The following is a 16,505-nucleotide window of genomic DNA, read 5'->3' as shown; positions in this document are numbered from 1 at the left end:
GGGGGGGGGGGCTTGCATTGCATGTGGGTGATTCTCGCTCCCTTTGGGAGTGAACGACACCGGCGACGACATCGCAGATGGCTGCAATCAAAAATTCAAACGACAAGCGGCCTCACTTTAGCCTCCGCCGCCCCCGCAGGCGGCGAAGCGCTCCAGAAGGGGGGGAAAGGCGGCCGAGCTCCCGCCGATCCCCGCCGTCGCCGTAGATGACTCGACGAGGCGCGATGTGGGCAGATAGGCATCGGCGTTTGACAAACTTTTTGCGCGATAAGATAGCGAGAGCGAGCGAATGAGCGCGGCGTACAAAATTCATCAGATGTGCTCGGCTGACGATGCTGAAATATTCAAGCAAAATGAGGGAACAAAGTGAAATGGCCGACAGCCAATCGGAAGCCAATCAACGCCTGTGAGCTTGTCGTCTGCTTACTTACACTCCGGTGTGTGTGTGTGTGTGTGTGTGTGTGTGTGTGCGTGTGTGTGTGTGTGTGTGTGTGTGTGTGTGTGTGTGTGTGTGTGTGTGTGTGTGTGTGTGTGTGCTCGTGTTTGCGTGTGTGTGTGCGTGTAGCCATATGGTGCAAATAAAGAGAGGGAGAAAAAAGTGTGCAGATCAGATTAGGGAAAGGCGCATCCGTTATACGTGACGCCTTTCGTCAAGCGGCTAGCGCATGCTAAAGTTCATGTTAGGCCTAAAAACAACAACAACAAAAAAAAAGTCTTTGTGGGGATTTTGTCAAGTGATGATCACGATAATCCATGTTATCAGTCGAGCTTGATAATCAATATGTTGCAAGAATAGCGAAAGGTTGCGAGCTAGCTCATTGGAACACACAAAAAAAAAACAATTGTCTTATTTGATATCGATAGTAGATGTTTTTTAAAAGAGTGATAAAATACTCAACATGCTCAAATGTTGGGTTTCGGATAGTTTTTTTGTGGCTGTCTTGTAAAAAAAAATGTGTCTACGTTTTTTCGATTGTTTTTTTCCTTCTGTCTGAATCTTGATGTCCAATGAAAAGAATGTTTGTTATTTTTGTCATCAATTTATTCTTTTTTCCCTCAAAATTTGCAGCTTTTTTTTTGTGATTTTTTTTTTTTTTTTTTGGTGATGTATTTTTGTTGATTTTTTTTTTTTAATGGTCAATTTTTGTATTTTATTTATATATTTTTTTTAATTCAAAGAAGACCATTGCAAAAACACGTATCCCCCAAATATTATCATCAGACTTTGACAAGTTTTTTTTTTCTTCTTACTATCCAAAACCTGACGTCCACGTAAACATACGCGTACCTCCCAAACGTTTTTTGTGTTCTTTGAATCTATCTTCTCATCTAAATCTTAAGATCTCTTTGTTTTCCAATCCAAATTTAATGTCAACTAAAAACGTGGATGTCCGATTTTTTTTTTTTGAAGTTTGTTGTAAGTGCGCACATCATGTGGTGATAACTTTTAAAAATCTTTTTTTTTTCAGTCTTTTTCAAATTTCTCCAAATGTACTTTTTTTTTCTTTTGCTTGTTTTAGTTTCATGTTTCTTTTGTTTGTCCAAAACTTAAAGAATATTTTGTTGTTTTAAAAAGGGAACATTTGCTTATACGTTCGTTTTAATGGAAAGCAACAATTTGCGGACTTTTTTTCTGCCATTTCCGAAATATTTCGACATCATAATTATTCGTCTGTTTTTAAATCCAAAACCCCAAAATATATAATTGTTGCTACACTGCTTTTAATTATTAAAAACTCACCACAAGGAGAGACATGCTTTACAATAGACACCAACCATTTTTAGGGTTGACAATTCCTGAATATCTTCCTTCACATTTAGCGTTTCTTGTTTGGTTTGTTCCGTTCTGTTTTGCCAGAACGTGAAGAAAGTTGGAATATTTGGAGAATTTTGAGTCGGCCTCGATGATATTCAATATCCCCCCTTACTGCTTTATTACTGTAAATCAACCCCAATCCACACTTGGAGTGCATTTTTTTTTTTTTTTTGAAAGGCTCAGTTGTGCTTTTTCTCACGCCGCGTCAACATTGCCGCTTTGGTGTCTCGCGCATGGCAGGTATCCTTTTTCTTTTGCTCGAAATGAGCTCTCAGACTCCGGAGAAAGTGGAAAACTGCTCACGATATTATTAGGAAGCCTAATTCGTATTACTTTTGGAAGAAAAAAAAAAAACGAAGCAAGTAGGCACGGCAATGGTGTAGTCTGGTGTGTCGAAATCCACCGCGATGTGTTTTAAGAAGAGAGGCAATGAAAGGCAGCGCGTGTGGCTCGAGGATTGACGGACACCGAGTCCAAACCTCAAATTACAGAAGTCGTAGAAACCTTATTGTTGACGTGGTTGAATGAGAAAGCTTGCCGCCGATAACATGCCAAATATCGGCCGCATTTCGCAACGTGCTGCTCTGGGGACCAATCGCGTCTTTGATACAATTCTTGCGGATGCACCCTCTTCTGTTGCCGAGGAACTATGTTGAATATAGTTGAGGAGCTTCATAAATTTAGTAGTGTGCTATAAAATCTTCTGATCTAAAATATAGGCTTTGGCTCACAGTTTTTATTTTTAACTACATGCCAAAAATAATAAAAATAAAAAATAAGGTCAACTTAGTTTTGGGAAAATAACAGATTTCTGTGATTTCCGTCCACTTAATTCTTTGGCTAAACTTTTGGTTCCCGAATGAATGGCATCTCAATAGAATGAAAGTAGATGAGTCATTTCAGCCCCCGACTCCCACGAATGCCCCGAATCGTTTTAGTTTTACATTTTTAATACATTTTTTAAAATGTTTAAATCGCACTGTATTGTATAAAAACAGACAATGTCAAGAAATAAAACGGGATCGAGAATGTGTAATCACTATGTTGGGACAAGCTGAGTCACAACAACAGATGTAGTGCAGTGTGTGTGTGTCCCTTTAAGGGGCGTGGCCTGTTGAGTAATGTTAAGAACGTGGCATGTGCTCAAACTTTGTTTTTGTTTTTTTGTGCTCTTTTTTTTTTTTCTCCACTCAAGTTATGGTGTCTCTCAACCTCGCTCGCAACAATTTCGGCCACTTGTACCGTCGATTGAAAACTGACTGAATATTTTGTCCCTCAGGAGATTCTCACGTATCTGTAGAATGAGTCACGACGCTTGACTTGTACTCCCGACAGTTTGAAAACAGATACGCGCACTTTTGACTCCTTCTCTTTCAAAGTAAGAGGGCGTTAACACAAAAGCCATTTGCTTCCGACCATTGTTTTTAATTGAAAAAAAAATTCACTCTTTTTGCATTTTTAGATCTCCCAGGCTATTTGACGACTTGTAAATAGACGAAGGGAGGCTGGCGGCTCTGACGACAAAGGCTCTCGATTCCGCGACTCTCCGCGCGCCTGTCCAGAAATATGCTGCCATTCTGGTTCTCTGCGCCACCGGGGGTGCCCCCGGCGCAAAGGCCCCGCAGGGCTCATCATCATCCGTGCGACTCCCAACAACTGTCAGAATGGCGGCCTCCGGCCACCTGCGGCGACTTCTCGTGTAAGCGGACACCCCGCCTGACAGTTGACACCTCAACTCGCGCTCAACCTTTTTACATTATTCCTCTTAAAAAAAAAAAGACCACAATAACCGCTCATTACGTGTTGACTTAATCAAATCTCCTCTGCCTCCTCCAGCCTGAGGTGCAATCCAACTCCGGATAACCGGAACAATCCACCTTAAGGAAACAGCCCACAGTGACAAGCTCAAGTCCAAAGTGAGACAGTTTGACCGTTTTTTTTTTTTTTTTTTTTTTTTTTTTTTTTTTACGTGTGTGTGTGTGTGTTGTCCTCCTCCTCCATTGCCTGAGTGTAAACACTAATTGGAATTGGCCGGCGGCGAGGTTGCTTTTGCGTTCGTCCCCAAACCCAGTTCAAGAACAAGTTGGGCTTGATGAAATGCGGCCTGCTCGCCGCGCTAACCAGAAAATGACGACGTCGGTGCGCTTCGGTTTCATAACACGGTCACGCGCATTGTTATCGTAAACGAACAACAAAAAGAAAGATCATATTTCTGCGTTTAGGGGAAATCAGTCGAAGAAATTTCACTGTTGATTCAAATTCAGATCTTGGGGATTATTAGTCCCATTTTTAGTCAACATTTTTTTTTTTTTTATTAATCAAACTTATGTGCATCCGTTTATTTACTATGCCGGTTTAGGGTTAACCTATCTCAGCTGACTTTGGTCTGAGAGGCGGGGTACACCCTGGACATGTAGACAGTGAATAGAAAAAGTCTACACACCCCTGTTCAAATGTCAGATTCTTGTGCAATTAATCATCAGATTACGATAAATCGTTGGCAAACTTTTTCCACCACTAACCTGTTCAACTTCATTGAAACAAACGTTTCCAAATTTTGGAGAGAGAGAGAGAGAGAGGGGGGAAAAAAATGACACTCGAAGTCTCCCAAACACCAATGGGAAAATGTGTGATAGGCTGTCACACACAGCTGGAACTGGGGCCTCAGACAAGATGGTGGGAATTATGAACGGCTTCAAATAACAGTCCGTGTTAGCACGAAACCTTCAGGCTTCTGCGAGAAAGCAAAAAAACAAAACAAAAAAAGTCAGGAAAAGCCTACTAGAACGTCAGAACTTTATTTGGAGTTAATCAGAGATCAGTCACCCTGCAAAAAGTGGCATTTAAAACGGGTATGCAGACTTGTGTGTGGTGGTTTTTTTTTTGTTTGTTTGTTTTCCCTGTCTTTTTTTAAAATATATTGACTGTAGGGTTGACAACCAAACATCCTCAAATGTCTTCAATGACGTTTTAAAACTTTTTGGCTCCAATGAGGTTTTTTTTTTTTTTTTCTTGTTTAAAGTGTGCGATTTTATTTTTTTATACGCATAACGTATGTGAAGCATTAAGTTGCAATATATTATATGATATCATATTATATCAATTTTCATTGTACACCCAAAATACAGAACAAAATGAAGCGGAGGTGTGTTTTCACCACGTCCAAATTGTGATTGCTTTGCCTTGGCAGAGGTGGGCACACTGGGGGTGACATTCAGACTTCCGCTACACACACACACACACACACACACACACACACACACACTTCCTCCACACACACACACACACACACACACACACACACACACACACACACACACACACACACACACACACACGAGTACACATATTCACTTCTAACATGTGTATTGCAGTTGTCAGTTCTGAAGCAGAATTACACCAATGCAAAAGAAGCGACTTAAACCTTCACTGGGAGCAAAATGTTGACGGTTTGGCCTTGGCGTATGGGTTTTGCCCTACTGCGATGACATTCAGGCTTCCGTTCAACACGCGTTCTTGTATGACATACACACACACACACACAGAGCCGTAATAATGATTTGACTCATCTTTTTAGACGTCTGGAGTGAACCTGAGTAAACAAGACAAACATTGTCGCTTCTGCACTGTTTGTGTTTGTGTCTGTGGCTGTGTGTGCGCGTGCGTGCATGCGTGCGTGTGTGTGTGTGTATGTGTGTGTGCCGTACAGAACAGGTAGGACCAGACTGAGGCCCTTCTATTTTGCACGGCCAACCATGTTGCTCGTCTTGACACCTCCATGTGGCTCAAGTTCAAAAGCAAGCAAGTGTGTGCGTGTGTGTGCGTGCGTGTGTGTGTGTGTGTGTTATGCAAAGTGACAAAAAAAAGACGTCAAACAAAGTGACCCATGGCTGCGAGCGGAGGTGGGAAATATTTAACTGTTATGCCACAAATTTGTCCCCCAGTATGCCCCCCCTCCACACTCACACACACACACACACACACACACACACACACACACATACTGAGTGCCTGAGTGCCCTGCAGCTGACAAATGAAAATATGCAAACTTTTTTTTTTGTCTTGATGCACGCAGGTAAATGTCACACACTCATGAACACTCTTGGCACTCGACACACACACCCTGAGGTGCAACTGTAGTTTGGATTATTAATTTTTTTTTTTTTTTTGCTCTCCTCCGCACTCTAAAATTAATTGTCTGCACATGAATCAACTTGACTAATTAAAATAATGCAAAGTGTGCAACGTGGCTCGCTGATTGTAATAATAACAATAATAAAAGTGCAATAATAAGGGGGAATAGCATGAAAGAGCTCCTCAATTGTCTCACTAAGTGATGAGGATCAATAATTTGTAACACACACATAAAAAAAAAAAAAAAACATTGGCCACAGATTACATCATGAGCTGGTGTGCATTGAATTAGCGCGATTAGGCCTCGTCTATCAAATTGGATCGAGCAGCAGGCAGCACCCGAGACGATGAATGTTCAAATTGATATTCAGATTCGGATTAGAGGACACTTTTAATCTTTTACGGCGCAGCAAATAGATAAAAGTGTGTAGAATCACAAATGGCTTTGTCAAGATAAATTCTTTTAAGAAATGAAATGAGCCAAAGTTCTTATCTCGTCATGCATGATTTCTTGTGTTTAAACAAACTTTTATGCAACATTTGCGTGCGTGTGTGTGTGTATACGTGTGTGTATGTATGTGTGTGTGCGTGTGCGTATTTGTGTGATGGCGATTGCAATAAGAAACCAAAGTAACTTAAACGTGACGGACGCGTGCAATTGGCGTGAGGTGCACGTGCAATGCACACGAGATTGTTCAAATGAGGTAGCTACGTTTTTTTACGCAAATAATTTGTGTTCAAACAACACGCGCACGTTTGTCCAAACAATACTTGCGGTGAGATTATCGCCGGACGTCGTTTCGAAAGAAAAGACAGTTTCTCCCGCTCCTAAATAAACGAGGAAGTTCAACGCAAACGTCTTCTGTACCGCGGTTGGGACTTGACGGTCGATAATTCAGGTGTGTTTCGTGATGTTTACGTGTTTGTCGAGAGATCCACGTGTCGAAATCCAACAAGAGAAAATGCGAGTTTTGAAATTCGCTCGCGTCCAAGTTAAAAAAAAAAAATATCGACGCGCGGGGCTTTTTTTTTTTCGTGCCGGCCACAGAAAAGATGTCGTGAAGGGTTCGGCGTGCATCTCACCTGGTGCCGTCTCCCGGTGGCTCAACGACAAGTGCTGCGGGTTCACCTGCTTGCGGCGGGACATCGCCCCGGCATTTACTCTGGCATCGCCCGGTGAACGGCACTTCGAGTCGGCTCGGACCGTCTTGTCGGTCCGCTGGTGGCTCTCGGCTGGAGCGGACCCTTACTCCTCCTTTTTTTTCTTCTTCTTCTTCTTTAAATGTGGATTAGATTTGATCTGCTTTTCTTCCTCGATAATTGCCGCACAAGTTTGGCGGGCGAGAAGGATGCACGCTGCACGCTGTCCCTTCTTTCGGAGGCAAACAAAAACACCTGGACGCGCGCAGCAGGGGGAAAAGGAGTGACAACCCACAATGCCGAAACCAAAACAGAAAGCTGCAAAATCCTGCGTTTGCGATGCGTCTTTCTTGTCAGTGTAAATTTAGGATCCTTGCCGCAAGCACCGTCCTCTTCTTTTCGCTGCTGGTGGTGGTAGTGGTGCGCTCAGAAAAAAAAAAATGGCCCTTTGGCACCGGGTCCTTGTGTGCGTTTTGGCATCGGCGCTCGGAACGGCAACTCTTGGCTCCTGTGGCGGGAGACTCGCTGATGGAGAGAGAGAAAGGGAGAGCGAGGCAGAGAAAGAGCGAGCGAGAGAGAATGCACGGGCAGACAAGACACCTCCTCCTCCTCCTCCTCTTCCTCCTTGTCCAACAAGAGAGTCCAAATGTTTTCTCCCGCTTTCCCTGTTGGGTCTTGTTTAAGAGGACGACCCCGTGTGTGTGTGTGTGTGTGTGTGTGTGTGTGTGTGTGTGTGTGTGTGTGTGTGTGTGTGTGTGTGTGTGTGTGTGTGTCAGCGTTTTGAGAAGTGCCTGGCATGGTCGGATCAAGTTGGGCCAAAGGCTGGGGCTGTACATGCCCACCCCCCTTTTTTTATTATTTGCAACAAAAGGCTTCCAGTGTAAAATAATTGCCATGTACGCGTGTTTGCCACATGCATGCCAGACCAACAGGAGGCGCTGTAATCCACCCCTACCATTTTGGCCAATCAGAAGCAGGAAGAAAGTGACCGACAGCTATTTTTTTTTTTGACTGTCACGCTTAAATCTAAAGTTAAAACATACAAATTATTTTAATAATAATTCTAATTGTAAAAAAAAAAAATGCAGGTCACACTGGCGTTTCAGCCGATCAGAAGTCAATTTAGTCAATCGGAATCTGGAAAATGTCACTATAGCGGGGAAAGGTGCATCGGAAAATGGCTTCCTTCAAAAATTAATTTTCTGACCTCTCGAAATGTTTTGGCTTTTTATACATGTCTTTAGTTTATATTTTGATCAATAACTTGAAACTGCCCTTGTTCAAATTGACAGCTGTATTGCAGCAATTGGCGCCGTAAACGTCACACTGAATCGTTGACAAAACAGGAAAACGTATGACATTTTAAAAAAATTATATATAATTACAATCTTTTAAAATGTGTATATATTTAGTGTTGTATGCACAATTTTAAATATCGTTTCTCTTACATTAAAGAGCATAAATTAAAAGTAATGAAAAATCCTTTTAAGTTTGCAGTGAAGTAGTTGACACGGACTGTGAAAAGCGCTGCCGCTTGGCCGATGCCGTGACCATCGACACGCATGTTATGAGTCAACAGCGCCCTCTGTTGACCCAGTCGAGTAGGCCCCTTGCGAAACATGCCAAGGTGTCGCCTCTTTTCATGGTTTGCCTGCCTGGAGCTGCAGAGGTGGCGAAAGTACTGACACCCTGTACTTGAATTGAAGTACTGATACTTTTTTTTTTTTTTTAACAGGTTTAAATAGAGGTACTGATTGAAATCTTTCAAAGTGAGAAGCACCGTTTTTTGTAAAGTACTTAAGTAAAAAACAAACAAAAAAGAATTTTTGCTCTCAGACTTTATTTTTAACTCAGAAGAGCCTGAATTATATACAAAATACCCAATAGTATTTTTTTAATCAGCTATTCAAGTATATTTTACAGGTTTTGTAGATTTTAGAGATTTTTTAACTGACCATTGTGTCACTTAAGTTGCTGTGAAAGTTTTCTTCATTAGTGTCTTTTGACTGTATTATACTGCCCCCGGTGGAGAAGTGGTGCCAACCAGAAAGTGTCGCAATCAATTCACCATTTAATTATTTTCATTGCATTTAATTATGTTATTGCTATGTGCTTTATAAAGTCCAAGGCTATTAAAAAGCACTAATGAGCCGTCATCATTCACCGTCCGTGACCTGATCCAATGCAGTAGCAATACATTGTCCAATATAAAAGAGTGCCGTTTAAATGTTGACACCATTTCCTGGCGGACCACAAGAAGCAGAAGAAAAGAAGGGTTTGCTCTCCTGCTCGCCACAGCGGCGATACATTTAACGCCGGGCCATTAATAAAAGATGGTGAGCAATTTTAAGAGCATTAGAAGTTTGATTGCTGTGGGGAAGGCCTCGGGGACTTTCAGAGCCACTAATTATTTATATAAATGAAATGTCATCTTGGCTCTGGCTCAAGTAGACGTAACCTCGGCAGACGCGCTCGCGCGACGGAGGACAGAGATGGCACGACAAAGGCCGTCCTTCCTCGGCAAGCCTTTCCCAGATTACTTGTTCTGTATAGAGGATAAAGAATATGTATATTGCATTTTTGTTGAACACAGCATGTCAACGTTCACTGTGCGTGGTGGAAAAAAGTAAGTGAACCCTTGGATTTAATTTCTGGTTGACCCTTCTTTGGCAGCAATAACTTCAACCAAACGTTTCTTGTCGTTCCAGATCAGACCTGTACAATGGTCAGGAGGAATTTTGGACCATTCCTCTTTACAAATCTCTTTCAGTTCAGCAATGTTCTTGGGATATCTGGTGTGAATCGCTCTCTTGAGGTCATGCCACAGCATCTGTCGGGTTGAGGTCTGGACTCTGACTGGGCCACTCCATAAGGCGTCTTTTCGTCTGTTGAAGCCATGCTGTTGTTGATTTACTTATGTGCTTTGGGTCATTGTCCTGTTGCATTGAGTTCTTCTGCAAAATATCTTGGTAAGCATTTTTCCTTCACTACCAATCGGTCCAAGCTCTGAGGTAGCAAAGCAGCCCCCAAACCAAGATGCCCCAACTGTATATTATCAGTCTCAATGTGTTGTTCCACTTTGTGGTCAAGTATGCATTGCTCAACGTGTTATAACAGCCATGTAGATGGTGCTCATTAGTACAATACAAATACTGTATTCAAATATTGTATTTTTATTTAAGTAGTTGTAACTGTCACAGAGGGTTTTTTTTCTCCCAATCCAATACTGTGCACCATCCTTTATAGGCACAAACCTTGGCACTTGTCCCAACACTTGTTTTTCTTTTTTATCTAAGGTAATCGGGACGCTGTTTGGAGAATCGTCAGGCTTCTCTGTTTTGTCTCGCTCTGTTGGTAAGTTTCTTATTTATTTCTTTATTTATTTTGGTCGTCTCTTGGACAGGTTGTAACTGAATTTCATTGTGCTGTGCTATTGCATGAGCAGTGGTAAGAACTTTCATTCAATTCCATTTAGCCCACCTTTAACTGCATGCGGTTGTTTCCTCAATATGTGTAAAGTTCTTGGTTTTATGTTTACTTTGACAGTAAACTTCAACTGGGAGTGGCAAAAAAAAAAAAAAAACGGCGTTGTATATCGAAAAATTCACTGTCTGGTCGCTCATATCTCAAGGCACCACTGTACTGGACAGATGGACATCGCTAAATTGTGAGACCAAATGTGCGGCTGAAAAATTAACTGGTGCCCCCAACTGGCAGAAATCTGTAGCTGTACACACTTCCAAACTTTTTGGCGAGTGCTTTCAGATTTCATGTATTATATTTTGTTCTTGTTGCAAGCAGCGACTCCAGCAGATACTAAAGGAAAAAAAAAACACAAACCCGAGTTCACACACACTCTCCCCGACTCCCTTGATCCTCACCCGTGGGTGCGCTCAATAATACATCAATGTCTCCATTATAGCTTGTATGCGCAGGCAGTTTAGCCTGCACACTGGGTGCGCGGCATACACCACAAATACCGTTTGTGGACATGAGAAATGTTTTAAGTCCAAAGTGTTGCCTCCGAGGGGGCATGCTGAGTGCCGCTGTCAAGCCGTTGGGTACCTGAACGCACCTCGGGGTGTTTGGAAGAAACCGGGCAAAGAGCAAAAAAGTTTTGGTGCGCTCACATGACACACAGTAACTTCGGACGTCAAACACAAGCCAAGAAATGAGCCTGGTCACTTTGTTGCAAATACAATTCCAAATAAATAAACATTTCCCTATAGGAGCGGTGGATGTGTAAATGGTCTGTTCCTGGGTGAAACCATCCAGATCGTAAAAGCTTTAACCAGTGTTTTTTTACGTAACATTTTAACCTTCGTTTTCACTAAAAGGACAATTAAAAAAAACGTAAATGTTAAATAAATATCCGACAAGTGAGAAATTAATTTAAAAAAAAAGGGAAAATTAAATTACTTGTAAAAAGCTTAAGTTGCCCTTTTGAAAAATAAAATACATTTTCAAATTAGGCAAAAAAATGATACCCTCCAAAAAAAATAAAAATAGGCCAACAGATACAAGGACAAACAGTGCACACAATGCAGTTTTTATGAGTCAAAAGTAGGTTAAAAAAAAAGAAAAAAGAAAACACATGAATGTGGCACCCTTGGGGTCAAAGGCCGCGCCCATTTGGATGCGTCAAAGCTCAGCATGACATAAACAATGAGAGGTCCACTTCATGGAAATATGAATATTGCACTCATCTGAAGGCGCAGCGCTTCATTATGCAATGTTTAATATTAATAAAGAAAGTAGATAGATATATTATTCATAAGCTGATTTACTGTGGAATCCGGGAGTGTGTGTGTGCGCGCGCGTGCATGTGTTGACGTGAGTGACACATTGAGACGCTCCCTTGCTACGGGCGATACAAGCAGATGACGCTCTTACTCCTTTTCCATCCACCAGTTAAGAGGATTTGTCCGAGCGCCGATGAATTTATAATGAATGCAGATTTTAATAGGGGGGCCTAAATGATTCACTGCGGGTGCGTCTCAGAGGTGCGCCCGCCATGTACAGATGAATCAAGGCGGGTCGACCAATGTCATTCAGAAACTTGTTTTTTTCACGGCAGGCCGTGTTTGTTCATGACATGATGTCAATTTTAATTGTTTCGGAAATATTAGTAGCCAAATTAGCATGGTATTGCATGACAGTCACTGCTCATGCTCTAAATAATGATAATAGACATGACCGAGGAAGGGTGAAAATATACTACTGGGACGGTATACGGTTGATTATGTATTTTATATATGTATAACTGTATTTTGACGTGCAGCACTATGCCAATCTTCCCAATGAAAATTACGGCAGAAATACAATGTGCATGTGTATCCTTTCAAAGCATAACACATTTCTCTCTGATTCTAGCACGACGAATAATTTCAGATACGGCACAAAGCAAAACACATTTCTCTCATTGTACTATGAGTAATAATTGTGAATGCTGTCAAGAGTCACATTTGATTAAATTAGACGCCACTTGTCCTCCTCTACTTGGATCTGAAATTCATTTTTACAAACGGTGTCAGGTGTCACATTTGATTAAATGAAACATCGGTTTGTCCAAATTGACAAGTAGTTATTTGGCTCCGTCTAGTGTTCGTAATTGCAAGTGCAGCTACTATATATAAAAGTGCCTCAAACGATAACAGTACAATATTATTATTATTAATAGAAAATAATCAGAATAAAATGCAGCAGACATATGAAAGGCTTAAAAACAAAAATTTAACGCCAATTGTAACATCTTGTTCAGTCGTGGTTGGGAATTCTTTTATTTGTTTTTATTTTTTTATTTTTTAGTCGTCGTCGTATATTTCGAAGCTCGGCGGTGTATTAAGCGCAAAATGTAATTCCATTTATATCTACGATGTTCATGACGGATAAATTTGCGTGCCATAGTTCCGGGTATCGCTAAACACGCTTAATGACGTCACACTACGCAACATCCGTTGGAATCCGTAATGGCGACGTTCTTTCCAGTCACAATGGATGCCGCTTGCTAGCATATTTGGAGTTGACCAACAATTGTTCTTGCAAGTCGTCGGGAAGGATATTTTACGCCGGCGAATTAATGTTAAAGGTAGGATACCCTCCGTCTGAAGAAAATTGCAAATTCTGGTAATTATTGGCGTTTTCGGATCGCCGTGACGCTATCGAAGCGAGCTTGGCATGCTAGCTCGTTAGCTCGCCAGCATCGCGTGAATGACAAAGTGAAACGTTCACTTTTTCTCCCTCAATTATTTCGCTTTTTAAATAGCCTAATATCACAAGTGCAGGGTGTTCAATAATTTAATGTCAGTGTGCGGTGATCTCACGAAGCTGTTCAGGTTCATGTGCTAATTGTGAGCATAATTGAATGTATTGACGTAATGAATGAGGGAATATTGAGCCTCTTTTAAGTCATAATGGTCTGTACTCGACAGGAATTTTTTTTTCTGCTCAACTCACGAGACACTTAACAAACTTTGAAAGCTTAGAAAGTATGTAATCGATGATGCATAAGAATGTGGAATAAAAAAATCGATAAAAACCGTTTAAAATATATATATATATGTCTATAGATCCATCTTTCATGGTGTGTATGTATGTGTGGTGTCCCCCACCCCACCCCCTAGCAGGCGGTCAACGCTGGTCCCTCGTCCTCAGTGACCTCCCCCCAGCCGACGAAGGAGTCGAAAGAAAATGCCGCGGCGAGCCAACAGGCCATGTTGGACCACATCAAGCCGTGCTGGTATTGGGACAAGAAGGATTTGGCGCACACACCCTCTCAGTCGGAAGGCCTTGACCCGGGTACTGAAGCGCGCTACCGCAGAGAGGGGGCCCGCTTCATATTCGACGTGGGCACCCGACTTGGCTTGTATCCTCTTCTTTGACCTGTGTTTCAAAAGTAGCACGTCTTGCGTCTGTGTTTTGCTTCCTTGACAACTGGCAGACATTATGACACACTGGCCACTGGCATCATCTACTTCCACCGCTTCTATATGTTTCACTCTTTCAAGCAGTTTCCCAGATATGTAAGTTGTGTTTTATGGGGGGCGGGGGAAATAAGTTTAAGGAAAATAATCTTTCTCGAGAAACATGCATCCATAAAAAATGGTACAGTCCAATTCTCAAATGTTTTTTTTTTTTTTTTTAACTGAGAAAATAGTTTTCATAAAATGGAACATTAACGCGGTGTTTGTGTTTGAGGTGACGGGCGCTTGTTGTCTCTTTCTGGCGGGCAAAGTGGAGGAAACCCCCAAAAAGTGTAAAGACATCATCAAGACGGCACGCAGTTTGCTCAACGATGTGCAGTTTGCTCAGTTTGGAGACGACCCCAAGGTGCGCCTCGCAACCATTTTTATGGGAAATAAGTTGACCGCCGTTGCTCGAAAAAGATGCAAGCAAACGGTGCGTCTGTGTTTGTTGCAGGAGGAGGTGATGGTTTTGGAGCGAATCCTTTTGCAGACGATCAAGTTCGACCTGCAGGTGGAGCACCCGTACATGTTCCTCCTGCGTTACGTGAAGCAGCTCAAAGGTTGGCGCGGTGATATATCTTCACACGATGAACATGGTCATTTTTGTCATTGAGTGTTGCCAATTGACGTTTTGCGTTTGCGAAAGGGGAGAAGAACAAAGTGTGCAAGGTTCTCCAGATGGCTTGGACCTTCGTCAACGACAGGTGACCGCTCGCATTCATCGCCTTTGAGCTACGATGGGGAAACGCCACCAGGCTGTTAGGCTGCACCGGACTGTGCCATCAGATTCACTTGAATTTGTTCCCAAATTCAATTATTTAGTCAATTTAAAAATCATTTTTCTATGCCAGCAATGTATAGTGACAGACAGAATAATCAAATGCTCCGTCATTAGATGGCGAGAATGTACTCTTACGCCATTGCCATTCACACAACTTGGAGGACTAAGTGGGATTAGGAGAAAAATGGTGCTGACATTGTAAAATAGTTATTTCGAGAAACTACTTGCTGACAACATAATAAGTTGTAATATTCCTAAAATGTCATTTTCTTCTTAAAAAAAAAATGTGAACTTGCAACTTGGATCAAGGTATCGTCCCTTTTACTCTCCCCTCATAATCGTGTATTTTTTTCTGTATAAATAATTAGAAAAATGACCACTTTTGGTTTTATTTTTGGAGTCTTTTTTGTATGTTTGTTTTCTCGTCTTTTTCACGTATTTGTCAGGAAAAGGGGTCCAACTAAGGGGATGCAAAAAAAAAAAAAAATTATCTACTACAACAACAACGGGTGAGGCTTCCAGCAGCCCCGTAGTAACCAAAATGGCCCTCCACCCAGCAGCCTGTGCACCATGCTGTCGCTCCAGTGGGAGCCGGAAATCATCGCCGTGGCCGTCATGTACCTGGCGGGCCGCCTGTGCAAGTTCGACATCCAGGAGTGGACGGCCAAGCAGTCGTCCCGCCGATGGTGGGAGCAGTTTGTCCAGGACGTCCCCGTCGAGCTTCTGGAAGGTACTGCCCGTCATCAGCGGAACATAAAGACGCTGTCGAAACAAAGTTGTAAAGGAAAGGCCAATGTTGTGTGTTAGACATCTGCCATCAGATCCTGGACTTGTACTCCCACGGCAACAAGCCCATCCCCCAGCAGATGCAGGAAAAGGAGCGGGCGCCCGCCGCCCCCGCCCTGACCCCCACCCCTCCGGCGCCGCCGTTAGCCGCCAACCCGCCCCCGCCGCCGGCCAAGAAGGCGTCCCCGCAGGGCGGCAGCCCCACCCGACAACTCAAACGAGCACACGTGAGCGAGCGCCTCATTTGCATCCTTTTCCTGCCTCCGGTCACTAAAATCTTGGTTCTCCACGCAGACCTCCCCCAAGGAAGAACCAAAGCCCCCAGGTACAGTCCCCCCACCACCTATCTCTTTGAATAATAGCCATTGATCACGCTTTTTAATATTTGAGCACGTTTGATCTCCTTTTATCTTCAGAACAAGTTGGATCAAAGATTCCTCGACTGGAGAGCCCCATGCCACCGTTGCCCACCTCGCAGCCGCCGCCTGGTACATACATGCACAAAAATAAAAACCTCAGGCCTCTTCTGCGCCTTATAAAAAAACACATGCCATCAAAAGATCTTGTCAAAAATGATGTACGTTCAGAAAAAGAACTTTTTGAGGTTTATGATATTTTGACAAAAATGCTCCATTGTGAGGGAAAGTTCATTTTTGAGATTTTTGTGGAGGGAGGAAAAAAGTCAAAATGGAGAACTTCATTCTTCTAGTTTGTCCCCTTTCCAAAATAAAATGTTTAGTTCTTAAAATTTGCAACATGCTGCGATAAAGTCCGATTTGGGGGAAAAAATATTCTTTCAATGTTGTGTATGTAAACCATGGATGTCGTGGAGTGGAAATATGTGTTGTCTTGTTTTCTTTTCCATTCCAGACCGCAAGCCCGC

General features: G+C 42.4%; 2 protein-coding genes and 1 long non-coding RNA gene across 3 annotated transcripts in view; 2 read left to right on the top strand and 1 right to left on the bottom strand.

Annotated features, from left to right (window-relative positions):
* Positions 1-7,786, bottom strand: part of bcl11bb (BCL11 transcription factor B b) — a 38,818-nt gene extending 31,032 nt beyond the window's left edge. Inside the window, exon 1 of the mRNA XM_019882651.1 lies at positions 7,034-7,786. Within this exon, the coding sequence (XP_019738210.1) occupies positions 7,034-7,097 (64 nt within the window). The 5' untranslated portion in view covers positions 7,098-7,786. The remainder of the gene's footprint in view (positions 1-7,033) is intronic.
* Positions 2,799-3,594, top strand: LOC109523541 (uncharacterized). Its single transcript, XR_002169789.1, has 2 exons — positions 2,799-3,194; positions 3,279-3,594. It is a non-coding gene; the product is annotated as an uncharacterized LOC109523541 (long non-coding RNA).
* A 5,225-nt stretch (positions 7,787-13,011) lies between the features above and the next one.
* Positions 13,012-16,505, top strand: part of ccnk (cyclin K) — a 4,115-nt gene continuing 621 nt past the window's right edge. Inside the window, exons 1-11 of the mRNA XM_019882650.1 lie at positions 13,012-13,178; positions 13,714-13,955; positions 14,031-14,112; positions 14,288-14,419; positions 14,510-14,615; positions 14,702-14,759; positions 15,397-15,566; positions 15,644-15,849; positions 15,917-15,947; positions 16,039-16,110; positions 16,493-16,503. Of these exons, the coding sequence (XP_019738209.1) occupies positions 13,023-13,178; positions 13,714-13,955; positions 14,031-14,112; positions 14,288-14,419; positions 14,510-14,615; positions 14,702-14,759; positions 15,397-15,566; positions 15,644-15,849; positions 15,917-15,947; positions 16,039-16,110; positions 16,493-16,503 (1,266 nt within the window). The 5' untranslated portion in view covers positions 13,012-13,022. The remainder of the gene's footprint in view (positions 13,179-13,713; positions 13,956-14,030; positions 14,113-14,287; positions 14,420-14,509; positions 14,616-14,701; positions 14,760-15,396; positions 15,567-15,643; positions 15,850-15,916; positions 15,948-16,038; positions 16,111-16,492; positions 16,504-16,505) is intronic.

This window comes from Hippocampus comes, unplaced genomic scaffold (assembly GCF_001891065.2).
Source record: "Hippocampus comes isolate QL1 unplaced genomic scaffold, H_comes_QL1_v1.1 scaffold5, whole genome shotgun sequence".
NCBI classification, from domain to species: Eukaryota; Metazoa; Chordata; class Actinopteri; order Syngnathiformes; family Syngnathidae; genus Hippocampus; species Hippocampus comes.
This window is presented reverse-complemented; position numbering and strand designations above follow the sequence as displayed.